The following is a 16,685-nucleotide window of genomic DNA, read 5'->3' as shown; positions in this document are numbered from 1 at the left end:
TTATTTCTTTGAAAGGGAGAGAGAGCATGAGCGGGGGAGAGGCAGTGAGAGAAAGGGACAAGCAGACTCCCCACAGAGTGGGAAGTTCACATGGGGCTCGATCCTCGGACCCCAATATCATGACCTGAGTGGAAGTCAGGCCCTCAACCCTCTGAGCCATCCCTCTGAGGCGCCCCTCATGCTGGACTTCTGATTAAATATGCAACTCAAGAAACATGGATGATAACACAGTGAGAACTAGTATGTACTTCTTATGTTTGATGTGATCACTATAAATGCAGGTTAAGAAGGTCAACAATTTTATCACCAATCCCTCATGGCAGGCTACCTCTAAAATCATAATGTGCAATGCAATAATCTTGCTCTAATATAAAATAGTAAAATTCCATTGTCATCTATTACTCAAAAAAGAAAAAGAGAAGAAAAACCAAGTAAACATTTGGAGATAAAATTGCTTGTGATACTAAACAGTAGATAATTAACATAATTTCTTTTAAAAACAAACTGAAGTCAGTCATCACATAAGGAAATATTGAAGGTTCAGATGGCTTCAGCATGGCATAGAAAGGTGAAAGTAGGGGAGAAACCATAGATGGGCTTTTGCAAACCTGTATCACTAGGCAGAAAAGTAGCAAAGAAATGGCAATGTAGACAAATAACAGGGTATCTATTCCTAATGGTAAGAAGTCTCCCCAACAAATAATTTACATGTGTAACACTCATCCAAATGCACATGTTAGCAACAGATAACAGTAAAGTAGAACTGAAATGGAACTGTTAGTACAGTCTCCTGATATGTCCAGATAAAGCTCTCCTTGGCCCATTTTGGATTGACTTCAAGCCTCTCTCCCAAGGGATATTTTTGAAAACAATGCTTAAATGGTTGATGTATCCAGTATACTCTTTCTTAAAGTTTTTTTTTTTAACCTTTTAACATTATTGATCAAAATAATAATTTCAGAGCCAGCAGAAACTTTATTTATGAAAATATAAGTAAATCTAGGCACAGACATTATTACACCTTTCACACAAAATTAACTCAAAATGGACCACAAACCTATGTGTAAAACACAAAACAGTAAAATGTCTAGAAGATAACACAGGAGAAAATCTGGGTGACCTTGGTTTCAACAATGACTTTTCACAAACAACACCAAAAAACATAATTCATGAAAGAAAAACTGACAAGTTTGCCTTTATTAAAATTTAAAAGTGCTTTGCAAAAGACACTGTCAAGAGAATGAAAAGACAAGCCACAGACTGGGAAATATCTGCAAAACACATATCTGTTTTTATCATACCTGATAAAGAACTTGTGCCTAAAGTTGAGTGGTTCATTTTCTTATTGTTGAGTTTTAAGAGATGCTGTGTATACAAGCATCTCTTAAAACTCAACAATAAGAAAATGAACCACTCAACTTTAAAATGGGCAAAAGATGTGAACAGATGCCTCACCAAAAGAAGATAAATACAGGTGGAAAATAAGCATATGAAAAAATGATCAATACTGTTTTAGGGAATTGCAAATTAAAATGAGATATCATCATTTACCCACAAGAAGGGCTAAAATCCAAAACACTGACAACACCAAAGGTGGTAAGGATGTGGAGCAACAGGAATAGGAATTCGTTGCTGATGGAAATGCAAAATGGTATGGCTACTTTGGAAGACAGCTGGGAATTTATTACAAAGCTAAACATAAGATTACCCAACAATCCAGCAATCATGCTACTAGTTATTTATTTAAATGAGTTGAATTTTATGTCCACAAAAAAACCTGAATATAAATGTATTTTATAGCAGCTTTCTGTATAATACGAAACATACAACATTCTGGAAAAGGCCAAACTACAAGACAGTAAAAAGACCAGTGGTTGCCAGGGGTTCAAGGAAAGGGAAGAAGGCATAAATAGATGGAACATGGGTAATTTTCAGGGTTACGAAACTATTCTATATGATCCTGCAATGGTGGGTACACGACATTATGCATTTGTAAAAACCCAAAGAATGGAAAACACGAGAGTGAACCCTAATGCAAATTACGGGCTTTAGTTGGAAAAAAAAAATTTACTTCAACTGCCCTCAGTTCACTGATGAAGACTCTGAGGCCCAGAAAGATCAACAGACTTGCCCAAAGTTACACAGAAAATTAAGGGCCCCAGCTATAGTCTCTTATTATGAATAAAGGTCAAAGAGAAGGCTGTTTGTTTATTTAATTCAGTCCTGTTAATACTTGAGTTGGGCTACCATTAAAGACCTTTGAGGCTTTCTGACCATGTGAGATATTAAACAAAATAAGGGTACAAAGAATAAAGAATTCAGCTTAAGTTTTGATTCTTCCATTTTAAATACAAGTATGAGTAAAAGGCTAAGAAACTAGAGCTGCGGGCCTGGCACCTCAAGAAGGCAGAAAGCATGGGTAAGCCTGGTGGTGGGGATTGAGGAGGGCACGTACTGCACGGAGCACTGGCTGTGGTGCATAAACAATGAATCTTGGAACACTGAAAAAAATAAAATTAAAAAAAAAAAAGAAGAAGGCAGAAAGCCCTTCTTTGGGGAAGGCAGAAGAATGAACACTTGAGCTCTAACTTGGTATTTATGCTCTATTGTTTGTTACCTGCGCCCTCTCCCCCCATTGTCATGAGAAAAAAGCTACTGCTTTTTTTCCTGAATACCCGCCTTTTGGGGGGAAGGCATAGAGCACTGTAAAGAAGAACATGAGTTTTGTCAGGAGGCAGACAGGCAAGGTTTCCACTTCCAGCTCTGCCATTTACTAGTTTAGGTGTTTTGAGGCAAGTTATTTAAACTCTCTGGGCCTCCGCTTGCTTATCTGTGAAAATGGGGATAATAATATCTACTTCATAGAGTTACTGGAAAGAAAATCCATATAAATCACCTGGCATAATACAGGCACAGAGTAAACACACTGAATATTAACTACCAATAACAGCAACTATAACTATTAGATTTTACATATGTGTGAATGTGTATTAAGCATGTCTTAAAAGTTTTTAGGATTAGATAGGACACAAGACAACAAATATACAAACAGAAGAAATGGTGCCGCACACTTAAATGCATTACATACATTATTTTATGGAGTCTTCTTAACAAGCCTATGAGAGTCAGCCAGTGGGTCAAGGATTTAAAGAGCGTCTACCATGTGTGAATCACTGTTTGAGACACTGAGAGTATAGCAGTAAACAAGACAGTGTCCTTCACAGAGAAGAATACAAAATAAAACAGATAAATATGTTCAAGTGGGTAACTGAATTGCTGTGATGAAGATTAAAAAGGGTATTAGGTGGTCTGCTTTAGCTAGAATGGTAAGGGAAAACATCTCTGAAGATACGGATTTTGAGATAAGTCTAAACCAGTGAGGAAGATAGTCATTTGAAAATCTTAGGTAAAAGCATTCTGAGTAGAGAAAACAGCATATGCAAGGATCTCAAATTTGGTATATTCAAAGATCAGAAATGGATAACAACATGTTCTGTCTTTTATAGATAAAGAAAATGGGTCTTTAGAAAGATTAGCAATGTGTATAAGGTAAATGGCAGAGGCAAGAATTTAAATGTCTAGCTTCAAGCCAATGGTCTCATGGAATTGTTACACTGCTTCTCCCCAAAGTTAGCAAAACATCTCAATCTGTTCTCAGCTACGGAAAAATTCTGCTTCCCAATCTTCTGAATGTACTTATGAAAATTTATCAACGGAAAGCAGTTCTTCTAAATTCAATAACATATTTATCTGTTGTATCAAAAATAAGGCAGACAATGGGGCACCTGGGTGGCTCAGTTGTTGAGCATCTCTGCCTTTGGCTCAGGTCATGATCCCAGGGTCCTGGGATCGAGCCCCACATCGGGCTCCCTGCTCTGCGGGAAGCCTGCTTCTTCCTCTCCCACTCCCTCTGCTTGTGTTACCTCTCTCACTGTGTCTCTCTCTGTCAAATAAATAAATAAATAAATAAAATCTTAAAAAAAAGCAGACAATATGAAACTAAGACTCTAAATTAAACAGTGTAAAACTGTATCATATTAAATAAAATTTTATGTATTAATTATATTTCCCTGAACTATACATTATAGCCAGTCAACTTTTTCCTTGATTAAAGCACTCTTCATTTAAGGCAGCAACTCCCTGGGGCACCTGGGTAGCTCAGTCCGTTAAGCCTCTGTGTCTCAGGCTCCCTGTTCTGCGATGGGGAGTCTGCCCCTCTCCCAGGACCTGTGCACACACGCACTCTCCCTCTTAAATATATAAACAAAATCTTTTTTAAAAAAGAGGCAAATTTTCTAAAGTGTTTTCACTATAATAAAGTACCTGCTACCAATTGTCTTGTTTTTGTTAACTATATGTAAATATACAATACCTTTGAAAGTTCTGTGACATTGTATTTTTCTTCCATTTACCCATCAAATATGTACTAAATTCATACTAGATGCCAAGCACTGTACTCAGAGCTGCAGAGGATGCGCAAAAATCAGCACAGCTGCTACTCTTCTGTGCTTAAACTTTAGAAGCAAACACACACTGGGGCACGTGGATGGCTCAGTCTGTCAAGCATCTGACTCTTGATTTTGGTGCAGGTCATGATCTCATCAGGGTCATGAGATCAAGCCCCATGCTGGGCTCCACACTGGGTATGGAGTCTGCTTGGGATTCATTCTCTCCCTCTCCCCTCTACCCACCTTTGCCCTTCCCCTACACCCCTGCACGCTCTCTCTCTCAAGTAATAAATAAATTTTTAAAAAGAAGCAGGCACACTTTCATAACATTATCACAGACTCTTATAAAACTACATGTGTAGCTCATTAACAAATAGAGACATGGTAAAATAAGAGTATATTTTTAATAGTGACATTTAATCAGATCAGGGAAACTAAAAAAGTGGTATTTGAGCTAAGATCTATAGGAAGGAGAGTCAAAGACAGGCTAAAAAAGTCTGGACAAAGAAAACAATACAAAGGTACTACATCTGTACTCACTGTCTCCAGTTTTTCTCCCATTCTCTCTTAAATAAAATGACCATCTGACTTTTATACCAAAAAGTATACCAAAGTATACCAAGTATACCAAAACTGCTTTCAAGATCCTCAATGACCTCCATATTACTAAATACAGTGGTCAGTTATCAATTCTTACCTCACTTGGTCCAGAGCAGCACTTCATGTACTGAGAACTCCTTCCTCTTTAACCACTTTCACTTGGTTTTTAGGATACCACACTCTGTGGGTTTTCCTCTACATTCACCGGCTGCTCCTGCATGGTCCCCTTCGCAGATGACCCCAGATCAACCAAACTCTAAGGAGTGCCTCCTTTTATGATACCAATTATTCTCAGGCTTTAACTGCTATTAAAGCACTACTATGAAATCCAATTATTCTATCCACAGCCAGGTCTTTCAGCTCATCTCTATACACACTTACCCAACTTGCCAATTCCACACTTCTACTTGAATATCTTAGAGACATCTCAAACTTTACATGGCCAAACAAAACTCTTGATTTCCACCTCCTTACCTCCATACACAAATCTGGAGACTTTCCCACAATATTAAATTCCTTACTTCCTGTTGTTCAGTCTAAAAACTTTGGAGTCATCTTTGACTCCTATACTCTTTTTTTTAATTTTTTAAAAAAGATTTTATTTATTTATTTGAGAGAGAATGAGTGAGAGAGAGCATGAGAGAGGAGAAGGCCAGAGGGAGAAGCAGACTCCCCAAGGAGCTGGGAGCCCAATGCGGGACTCGATCCCGGAACTCAGGGATCATGACCTGAGCCGAAGGCAGTCGCTCAACCAACTGAGCAACCCAGGCACCCTGACTCCTATACTCTTATACCTCATACCCAATCTATCAGTAAAACTTGTTGGCTAATAGATCCAGACTGTGGGCCTCTTCCCGCTGCCTCCACTGTTAGCAGCCTGGTCCAAGCTACCACTATCATCTCTAACCTGGAGTATTACTTTAGCTTCCTTATTTGTGTCTCTGCTCCTACACTTGCTTCCCCCTGGTCTATGCTCAACACAATTTCAAAGAAGTAATCATTTTAAAATGCGCAAATGCAACTGATCTGCTCGAAGCCCTCCAATGGCTTCCTCCTTCAATTAAAAGGTCAAAGTCCTTTCAATCACCTATGTGACGACCTTTCTCTGTCCTCCTGTTATTCTCCTCCCTTGTACTCACTGTGCTTGAGCCACATTGCTATTTCTTTGCTCCTGCCCACTGGCCTTCGTAAGAGCTGTTCTCTTCACAGGAATGTTCCTCCTCCAAGTATCTGCACAGCTTATTCCTCCTCCTACTTCAGATCCCTTCAAATGTCTCCTTCTCTGACCACCTTATTTAAGAGTGAACCTTGCCCCCCCCAATCTGGCACTTCCTAGTACCCTTCCTGGTTGGCTCTTTTTTTCTCTCTACCACATTTGCCTTCATTTACCACATATATTACATACTTATTGTTGATCTCCCCTTAATAGATGCAAGCTCTTATGAGAGTAGAGACTTTTGAACAGTTGACCTTTGAACACTGTGGGGGTTAGGAATGCCAACTCCCACCAGGAAGTAAAAAACCCCACAATTTTTAATCCAAGTAACTTTTGATGCCTCCGCTAAACTTAACTACTAAAAGCCTACTGTTGACCAGAAGCCTTATGGATAATACACATGATTGATTTAACACATATTCTGTATTTGTACTATATACTGTATACTTAAAATAAGGTAAGCTACAGAAAATGCTATTATGAATGCCATAAGAAAAATAGATTTACACTACTGTACTGTATTTATAAAAAAAAAAAAAAGAACATGTAAGTGGACCTCTGCTGTTCAAACCCATGTTGTTCAAGTGTGAATGTATATTGTGCTCAATGATGTGTGATTTTCCCATTACATAGCAGATACTTAAAAGATGTTTGTTGAGTGTATAAATGGATGAAGGGAATATGAGAACCAGTGACCGAAGAAAGATCTGTATGGCTGAAGCAGAGATAGATGTAGAGTAGTAGGTATAATACTAGGTGAGGCTGGAGAGGTGGAAAGGGACAAAATGATACTATGCTTTACAAAGAAGTTTTGCCTAAGAATAGTGAGATAGCAATCAATGATGTTAAGGGAAAAGTCTAGTCAAATTTGCATTTCAAAAAGATCATTGTGACTCCAGTGTGCAGAACCAATGGAGAAAGGCCAGAGTGAACTATCCCTATTGCAACGATCTAGGCAACACATTATGGCAGTTTGGAAAAGACTGTGCTTGTGCAGACGGTGGGAAAAGGATGGATTTGGAGGATATTTGGGAGATGAGATTGAAAGGACTTGGTAATAATTGGCTATAGAGGCATGAAGGACAGGAAGAAATTAATAATGTGTAGTTTTCAAATTTTCACAAATGGATGGTAGGATCATTAACTGAAATAGGAAACACTGAAAAAGAATCAGACTCGTTAAAGATAACCATCCATTTGTTTTTAGGCATGTTGAACTTGAAGGCTTCTGAGGTATCAAACAAGAAATATCAAGGAAATGGGTATACGAAAACTGGAAATGTAAAGGAGGATAGAGCTATACATTTAAAAGTCATAGGTGGTAGTGAAACCATGGATATGGAAGGGATCATATTCAATTATGTGATAAGGGGACCGAGATTTGAGAAACTACCCTACTCTTTGTGCATTGGCCAAAGGAGGACGAGCCCAAAAAAAGACAAAAAAAAAAAGAATGCCGTTTTTATTTTTTGAAGTCATATTCATAAGAAGTTCACATTTAAAAAAAATTCTGATTTAAATCAGTAGCAGAATTTAAACCAGTAGCATAGAATATAAACCATACCCAAGGCTTTCCAAATTACACCAATTCATTGAAACTTATCTGTTCAAGGACAGGTCACTTTCAGAAACTATCTGGAAAATTCACAGTACTTGTCTCCTCACAGCTACAGAATACATCAGTAGATAAAAAGTCATCCCTCCCAAAATATGGGTGATTTGGCTTATTTTGGTTTCCTGAAAGTTTCATACCTCTCTCACTTCTAGCCCTCACCCTATGCTGTCGCTTTAGCCCTCTTTCTCTGGGATGAAGATTTCCCTGGCTTTCCAGGATTAACCTAGTGATCTTTCTAGCCATTCCAGATAGCCAGATATCATATTGTACTAAAACTGTGCATTTAACCATTAGATTATGTAACTAGATAGGGACTGTCTTTTCCACTGTTGTATACTCAGTACCTCACAGGGCTAAATTTTTATCTTTTTCATTTTTTAATTTTTAAAAAGTTTTTATTTAAGTAATTTCTATATCCAGCATGGGGCTGGAACTCACCCCCCGGGGATCAAAAGTTGCTCGCTCTTTGGACTGAGCCACCCAAGCGCCCCAGGGCTCAATTTTTAGAAATACATCTATTCCGCAATGTGAAGAATTCAAATCTAATTTGGTGCTCAGTCCATTGACTACCTTGACTTTTCTCAAGAGGAATGACTTTTCAAAACCAAACAGTGGTTTTTAAACAAACGAATCTTCTAAATGTACTAAGTTTTGGAAATTTTTATAGGTCTTTTTTCATGCAGTATCCCTGCAAACATTCATTATCTAGGAATACTGGGGGTTCTCTTCCCCTTAGTCTCATACAAAATGGATTTGAAAACTCGCTTTCAAAGCCCTGCCTGGGATTTCATTCTACTGAGCGCATAAAACACAGAACACCCCTATGAAATGGCTAAAAAAAGTGCAATGCACAGGGATACCTAAGCCCTCGAGAGCGAGTCCACCTCAAAGGGCTAAGCGGAAGCCGCAGCAAGACGCACCGGTTCCTACAGCATCCCTCTTGCCCGGCCTTTTGCTGCTCTCTAAGCGGCTTGGGGTCGCGATCATTCCTCGCGCCTTCATATGCCCTCGGCCTTGGGCACCCGTACTATTCCTTCCCAGGCAGATTACTGGACACTACCCCTGGACTAAGGAGGACAGCTCTAGATAGCTTGGTCTCCAAAATACCTGAGGAAATGGGAGAAGGAAAAAATCCTGTCAAAGAAAAATTGGCAGCTAACCTACAGTGCTCACCAAATCGACGCTCTCAACCTCCATCCGCGCTAACCGTTGGCTTGAAGGCCGCTACAGGCGACGTCGCAGTGGCTCCTGGGGACTGTAGTTTCTATCGCCGACAGAACGCGTCGGTACATCAAAACTACATTTCCCAGAAGTCAATGCGAGGACGCCCTGCCTTCTTAAATCTCCGATTTGGCGTAATAATGAGACTGTCACTATTTTCAGGCTAATTTTAAATTTCGATTCCATTTCTTCCAGATGTGTGTTTACGCCCTCTTTCTTTGCCGTGCTTGTCTTGTCTGTAATGGTTTCAGTGTACTTCAACTCCTTACTTTTCTCTCCCCCTTCTCCAGCCGGGAGAATCCCAACGTCAGAGGACGAAAAACGTCACCGACGCAAAAATGCCCCTTAGGCGCATGCTCCCTGCTCGCATCACGCATGCGCAGCAGCCGGCAGCAGTTGGCGGCCGCTTGCGGACTTGGGGTCTGGAGGTAGCCGGCTGGAGGGCGGGGCTTTTTCCAATGGCTTTGCCTCCGCGGGTCGCGTCTGCTTGGGCGGGGAAGAGGGCGCTGGGGCAGGGGCGGCTCCTGGGTTATGCCGGGCGGAGAAAGGGGAGGGGCTGGGGTGAGGACCCCATCTCCCCTCCCTGCTCCCGCCCTCTGGGCCGAGCCCCACCGATGGGGCTGGGCGAAGGGGCGGGCTCTGCACCTCCCGCTTGGCTTCTCCGCCAGCTTCGCGGCCCGGCCCCGCTTTTGGGGATTGCGGCCCAGCCCTGTGCCCGTCAGGTTTAGTGGGCGGTGGGCGAGGACGCAGGTATAGGAAAAGAAAAGGCGTCTTCTCCGGGATCCGGAATCTTGGGGCAGGAGACACTTTCCTCCAACGCTGCAGCCGGCACAGCGGCTGCCAGAGGCGGTCGCCACGAACGAGCGACTGGGTCTCTGGCCGCGGCAGCCAGTGAGCAAGGGTTTGGCGAGATTTCCCCACCAGCTCCCGGCCACAGCTGAGGGGTAGGGAGGAGCTGCAGGGGGCGGGGACTGGTGCCGGAGGAGGGGCGGGGTGGGAATGCTCCTGAGAACCCGGTGGCTGCCCAGACAAAAAACCCCGAATGGCTGGAGCGCCTTCAACTGTTACCAGCCTTTTTGGGCAGAGCACGGATTTGACAGCTCCACGACGTGAGGACATCCGCTGACCCCGCGAGACGGAGGAGAGCACTTCCCCGGGACTGCCTGTCCAGCAGAGCCAGCGCTGTAGGGTTTCAACTTTCCAACTTTTTTTAGTCTCTGACAAGAAGACTGCCCCTTCATGTAGGAGAGGGTGAGTTCTGTCTCGCAGATTGGTTGAAAGCAATAAATAGAAAAGACACTTCTGGTTCCAGATGTCTCCCAGACATTTGTGTTTTCATGACGATTCGATTTCTCTGATTTTATGCTTACATTTCTCGTTTTAAAAATACAAAGTGCTTTCGGGGACATGCTGAAGGGTAACTGAAGACGGCAAAGAAAAAAAATCTCCAGTTGTCATGGCTGAAGGGGAGAATGAAGTGCGATGGGATGGACTGTGCAGTAGAGATTCAACTACTAGAGAGACAGCACTGGAAAACATTAAGCAAACCATTTTGAGAAAAACCGAGTATCTTCGTTCGGTGAAAGAGACACCTCTTCGTCCATCAGACGGGCTTTCAAATGCTGTTTCTTTGGATGGGTTGAATAAACTTCTTGCTCATCTGCTGATGCTTTCTAAGAGATGTCCCTTTAAAGATGTAAGAGAGAAAACTGAATTTATTTTGAAGAGCGTCCAGGTAAGAAAACATTGTAATTACAACCGTCCATCTCCATGTAGTACAGTGCAGTTTTACCTGCAGTTATTCACGTTGTATTTGCTGCTAGGTGGTTTTGTGAACCCATTACAAATTCATTCTACAGCTTAAATTTAGAGTGGCTTGGAAGACGTTGAATCTGGAGCCAAAACTGTACAAGTGGAACTAAAAGAAAAGCAGTTTTCAAATATAAGTAAACAAGAATTGTCCTTCTAGAGAGTTTGAGCAGAAACTGTATCCCTCCCAGAAAAATACAAGAAAGTTACAGTTAATTGCAAGTAAAGACTTGCTTTTCCTTAGATTCATTTTTACATATTGTTAGGAAGTATAGCCAGTATACTTTTCACATTGTTACAAACAATATTCTGTGTGGAAAGTTTCTTCATTTAAAAGCCTCTCAAATGATAAAGGATATTAAATGTGTCTTCACTTGTTCAGGATAATTGGTGAACAATTTTCTCATGTTCTTTGAAGCAAAACAAAAAATCAGGGTCTGTTCTCCAAAAACCTTTTTAAAAAATGAATTACATAAAATAATAAAAGCCTCTATTATAAAGAAGCTAACATCTTCAGATTAAAAAGTTGAATCCAGGTTGAGTGAATGGTAGAAACATTCATGGTAGAAACATTCATGGTAAATTATTCAATTAGTTTTCTCTGTGTTTGCCTCAATTGTTTGATTTTTTTCTTTTTCACGTACGTACCTACTTAAGTTTCCGTGTAACAGATGAAAAATATTAGTTTTCCTCCTGTTTTGTATGTGATCAATTTCTCCTGTTTTATTGGAAGATTTATTAGAAGGGTTTTGTTTGGACTTGTTTAGAGAAAGGTAGTTTTTAGATACTAAGAATGGTCAGTAACACTATGCTGGTCAGTCTAAATTACTCAATCCATGTGTTGTTCAAAGTCATTTATGAGAAATTCTTAAAACTTATAGTTTACTTGCATACACACACACGAATATGTAAGCTAAGATTAATAGTTTTTCTATTTTGGTTAGTTTAAAGCAACAGAAAAATAATCATGTCCATAAAATGAAGACTCTTTTCAAGATCTTGGGATATTTCTTCTCACAAACAGTTTGGGAACAGTTGTTACAATTCATTTATCCAGAGTTATCAGAGAGGAATTTTCTAGATACCTGAAGTTTACCCTTTAAAGCCTTGAAAGTTATTTCTTTCTTAGGCTGTAGTGTCTAGAGCAACCATTTTTTTCTACAATGGGATCATCATTATGCACATCAAGTACTATTGTTTAGCTGAGGATGGAGTGTATGGGACTACATGGTCCATATTTTTGGAATTTTTGTGTTCAGTTTTTAATAGTTTTTCTGTTTCTCCTCTTACTGTCAGTATACTTCACTTCATTCTCTTCCTGAATCTTTAATTTTGCTGCTTATTTATATTCAAATGGGAAAGCAGATAACCAATTTAGTTAAGAATTGTATTGAAAACAAGTAATTAGGCTCTGGGGAAATGCAGGGTCAAAGGACTGTGATATATTGGTAAGTAAATGGATACTGGAGTCAGACCTGGGCTCAAATTCTCCTCCTTTATTAACATACCTCATAACCTTGGACAAGTTAAGTTACTTGATCTCTCTGAGTTTGGATTCCGACATCTATGAAATGGGAATAATAACATAGAGCTGTTGTGAGAATTAAAGATATAAAGTGCCCCTGTATAAAATGAATGCTTCTCTCCTTTTTCATAAGTGAAAGACCTGGACTTTGTGATATATATTTTAGGATTCATTCATCCTGGAAAAAAATTAAAGAGTCTCCTCCACTCTGAAGGTTTTCCATAGATTTATACTCTTCTTGCATCTCTGCATCTACTGCACTTAATTCTTGCTACTGTTGTAACAGGCACTCTACTTATATTGTGCTGTCGTCACATGTTTATGTCTGTCCCCTCAGGAGGGCCGTTAAGTTCTCAAGAGTATTGGCTGGGACCTGGAAGCTATTAAATATCCAATGGATGAACAAATTTATATTTGGCTTCTTTTTATTTCTTATCAGCCTGAATAAAGTCACCAGATTAGGGAGTTTCCATCCCCAATCATTCATGCATGCCTTCATACAACAGATGTTTATTGAACCCCTAGTGAATGCCATTCTAAGAACTAAGAACCAGTGGTGAACAGTTTTGATATTTTACTGGAGAGACAGACCATAAAGAAATAAACAAATAATGTAATTTCAGATAGTAAGGGACGACTTCGAGAAGAGATGATACTTAAGCAGAGATTTGACAGATGAATAGATATAATCCAGGCAAGAATGATATTTGTGAGGGGGACATTCCACACATAGGGAACAGTTGTGTGAAGAACGACCTCATGGCAAGAGAGAGCAGATGAGTTCTAGGAACGGAAAGTAACACAATGTGTTTGGAGCATGTTTTTGAAGGGAGAATGAAAACGTAAGCATATTCTCTGTCAGATCTGGCTCCAATACTTTATTAGCTCTGCAATGTTGAATAAATTGCATAATTTGTCCTTGACTCAGTTTCCTCATCTGCAAAATTAAGATGATGCTCACAAAGAGAATAAAATGAAACAGTGCTTCCAAAACATAGCACAGTGCCATAGCACATAAGAAATGCTCAGTAATATTAGGAACTCTTACTATCTTTAGGCAGGAGTTGGATAAACACAATCTTGTAGGGCAAGTTTAGAGTGGTAGACTTTATCCTAGTAATAATTGGAATCCACTGAGGGGCTTTGAGCAAGATGGGGACATGATCTACGGCGTATTCCAAGGATTACTTTTGGAGCAATACAGAGAATAAATTTCGGGGGTCAGGAGTGGATGTGCAACATCAGTTAGGAGGTTATTCCACTAGTCCAAAGCAAAAATTATGATGAAGTAGGACATAGTGGGAACAAGTGGGAAACAGTGAATGGGTCTGGGAGATTCCTGAGAATTAGAAGCCACAGGGTATAGTATTGAAATGGATACAGGAGATGGGGAATATAACAAAATCAAGGATGCTCTCCAGTTTCTGGCTTGAACTACTTGGTGAATAGTTAGCCATTTCCCGAGACAGAAGAGTGGTAAAGGATCAGTTTAGGAGGGGTGGTGAGTTCTGTTTTAGACATGTTGAGATTAAGTTGCCTATGATACATCTGATTAGAAAAAGTTCCTGAAGGGATTTCTGCCTCTGCTACTGTGGTTGCAGTTCTGCCATTGTTAATCTGTCACTTCTCCAGACTTAACCCATCCTCCAAGTTGATGTATCATAACTTCAGAGTCATTTATCTGAAATGAAATCTGATCATGTTACTCTCCTGTCTAAAATCCTTGAGGATAGAATTTAAACTTCTTAAGATGTCACATAAGGTCCCCTGTCATCTGGCTTCCATATACTGCTCCAGCCTCACATGAGAAACCAAATAATAAAATACAGTGCTCCATAATGCTTTCTGTTATTCATTGGTAAAGCAGCAGAAGCTGAACTGAATTTGCAATTCCTGTAGCTACTCCTGCTCTTAATTGCTATAAATCAGCTCAGACGACCATAGTCAGGAAGAGAGTTGGTGGGGTAGGGGTAGGATGGATTCAACTCAAAATGGCTAAACCTGTAGAAAATTGGCACCTTGGGAGAGAGCATTCTCTGTATTCCTGTTCTCAATTTATTGATTTCACATCAACATATTCAAATCTGTAGAACACATTTTTGAGAACCGTTCTGTGAGAGGCGCTGGTCTGGGAGATCAATAAGACTTGTTCCCTGCTTTTGAGGAAGGTCTTCTATTCTCATAGTAGGCTTTATTTCTGCTGCATTTGTTGTTGTTCTTAACCCCATAATACCTTTTCAATGTGTGATTTTCTAAACTAAGGAACAGGTGTATAGTCTACTGGTGAACTGTAGTCTTGGATGCACATAATAAAGGGAGGAATGTAAGTGTGTAAAATATTCATCAAAAGATTATGAGTGTTTGAAACAGCCAAGTAGTTTTCTAAGAATGGTCATTTGATCATTTTCAGTTCTGTACTATGAAAAAGGAAAACTTCAATTTTCTTGTAAACATGCCAGCAAGTAACACTATCTGAAAGTAATTTGACTTTAGAAAATTTAGAACAAGTAACAAAGTATATATCTTTGTTACGTGAGGTGGAGGAGGCTTTCATTTAGTGAAGCAATTGTTACCCCCCAAGGAGATATGACACTTTAGCTCTTGGGTAAGATGCACATTTCGGTTGTTAAGGGTTGCAGTTGGAGTATCCATTTGATATCAAATTTGGGTAATATATAGTTTGTACATTTAACAGTAAGAAATTTATTACTTAGTATAATAAATCTTGAGGTTGGGTAATTTCAAGTGTCGTTGATTGATTCATTATCAAACTGCATTACCTGTTTACCTTCTATCTTTCTGCTTTCCTTCTCTCAGCATAGGAAATGTTGTCTTTACTTGTGGCAAGGTTACCTCAGCAGTTCCAAGCTCCATATGCAGTCATGACCGATCTACAGTTAAGAGTTTCTTCTCTTGTGTCTATCAGGGAAGAAAAGCTTTTCTAGCCTCCATCAGACTTCCCGTCAGTTTTTATTAACTAGGGTTGGGTCACATGCCCTTTTCTAAGGTAGTCATTGGCAAGGAAATTGGGCGTTTCTGGTTTTGGTTTGGGCTAATCTGCATTCATCCCCTAACAGCCAGGACACCCCCATCACTTGAACAAAAAAATTTCTGGGGGCGCCTGGGTGGCTCAGTGGGTTAAGCCTCTGCCTTTGGCTCGGGTCATGATCTCCGGGTCCTGGGATCAAGCCCCGCGTCGGGCTCTCTGCTCGGCGGGGGGCCTGCCTCTCTGTCTACTTGTGATCTCTCTCTCTGTCAAATAAATAAATAAAAATTAAAAAAAAAATTCTGTTGGTGAGGAAGAAGGGGAATGCAAGGTAGTTAAGTTTCGTCAGAGGCCTTATTAGAACTGATCTAATATCTCATTAGATAAAGTATTGCTTTGGTCTAGTTTTATTTTACTTTTATTTTATTTTATTTATTTATTTGACAGACAGAGATCACAAGCAGGCAAAGAGAGGAAGGGAAGCAGGCCCCCTGCTGAGCAGAGAGCCTGATGTAGAGCCCGATGTAGGGCTCCATCCCAGGACCTGAGCTGAAGGCAGAGGCTTTAACCCACTGAGCCAGCCAGGCACCCCTGGTCTAGTTATAATTTAGTTTCTATTAGATTAGAAGCATAATGATATAAAATGTAACATGAGATTAGGAACATTCTAGAAGCAGATTTGGGCTTTTAAACTGATTGTTTTGTTTTGATTTCCTTTTTACTGCTATGTCTAGTCAAAGCCAAAAATTTAAGGTGGTGCATCTCAAATAATTCATTGCTACTTTCAGCCACAGCAATATGAGTCTTCTTTCAGTTTTACACTAAGTTTCTCTCTTCCATATCTACTATTTTCTGGCCTTTCTTATTTTATTAATATACTGAGAACTCAGTCCCTTTCCTTCAGAAAGCTTCCTGGCTTACTTCTCTATGCAGTGTTCCTCTCATTCCGACCTTTGACCACTTTCTTTAGCAGCTTTTGATCTCAGTGGGGAATGCTATTTACCCTCAGGTTGTCTGTGTTTCTTTGAATGGAGAATGTGAAGAAACTGAAGGCAGCTATTAACTTTTTTTCTAAATGGTTTGCAGACAAAGAGCTTATCTTTTTTTTTTTTTTTTTTTTTTTGCCCATGGGTTTACAGGATGAATCCTATCTGCACTATCTACCCTCAGTGTCCTCTTTATAATATGTAAATACATCCTGTCCTCTTCCTTTGTTCTGACTTTTGAGAAAAGACTGAAACTAACAAGGATGCCCCCCCCTTTTT

The 16,685-nt window shown here is 40.0% G+C and overlaps 2 protein-coding genes across 8 annotated transcripts in view; one reads left to right on the top strand and one right to left on the bottom strand.

Moving 5' to 3' along the window:
• Positions 1-9,150, bottom strand: part of CEP57L1 (centrosomal protein 57 like 1) — a 68,799-nt gene extending 59,649 nt beyond the window's left edge. Inside the window, exon 1 of one of the 7 annotated variants that reach the window (XM_032858277.1) lies at positions 9,044-9,150. In XM_032858277.1, the coding sequence (XP_032714168.1) occupies positions 9,044-9,076 (33 nt within the window). In that variant the 5' untranslated portion in view covers positions 9,077-9,150. The remainder of the gene's footprint in view (positions 1-9,043) is intronic. The other 6 variants (XM_032858271.1, XM_032858272.1, XM_032858276.1 and 3 more) reach the window with 6 other exon arrangements.
• Positions 9,151-9,644: 494 nt separating this feature from the next.
• Positions 9,645-16,685, top strand: part of SESN1 (sestrin 1) — a 116,623-nt gene continuing 109,582 nt past the window's right edge. Inside the window, exon 1 of the mRNA XM_032858269.1 lies at positions 9,645-10,835. Coding sequence (XP_032714160.1) covers positions 10,557-10,835 — 279 coding nt within the window. The 5' untranslated portion in view covers positions 9,645-10,556. The remainder of the gene's footprint in view (positions 10,836-16,685) is intronic.

Source organism: Lontra canadensis, unplaced genomic scaffold (assembly GCF_010015895.1).
Source record: "Lontra canadensis isolate GAN:19392208 unplaced genomic scaffold, GSC_riverotter_1.0 scaffold14, whole genome shotgun sequence".
In the NCBI taxonomy this organism is placed as follows: Eukaryota; Metazoa; Chordata; class Mammalia; order Carnivora; family Mustelidae; genus Lontra; species Lontra canadensis.
Note: the sequence above shows the minus strand (reverse complement) of the source record. Positions and strands in the feature narration are given on the sequence as shown.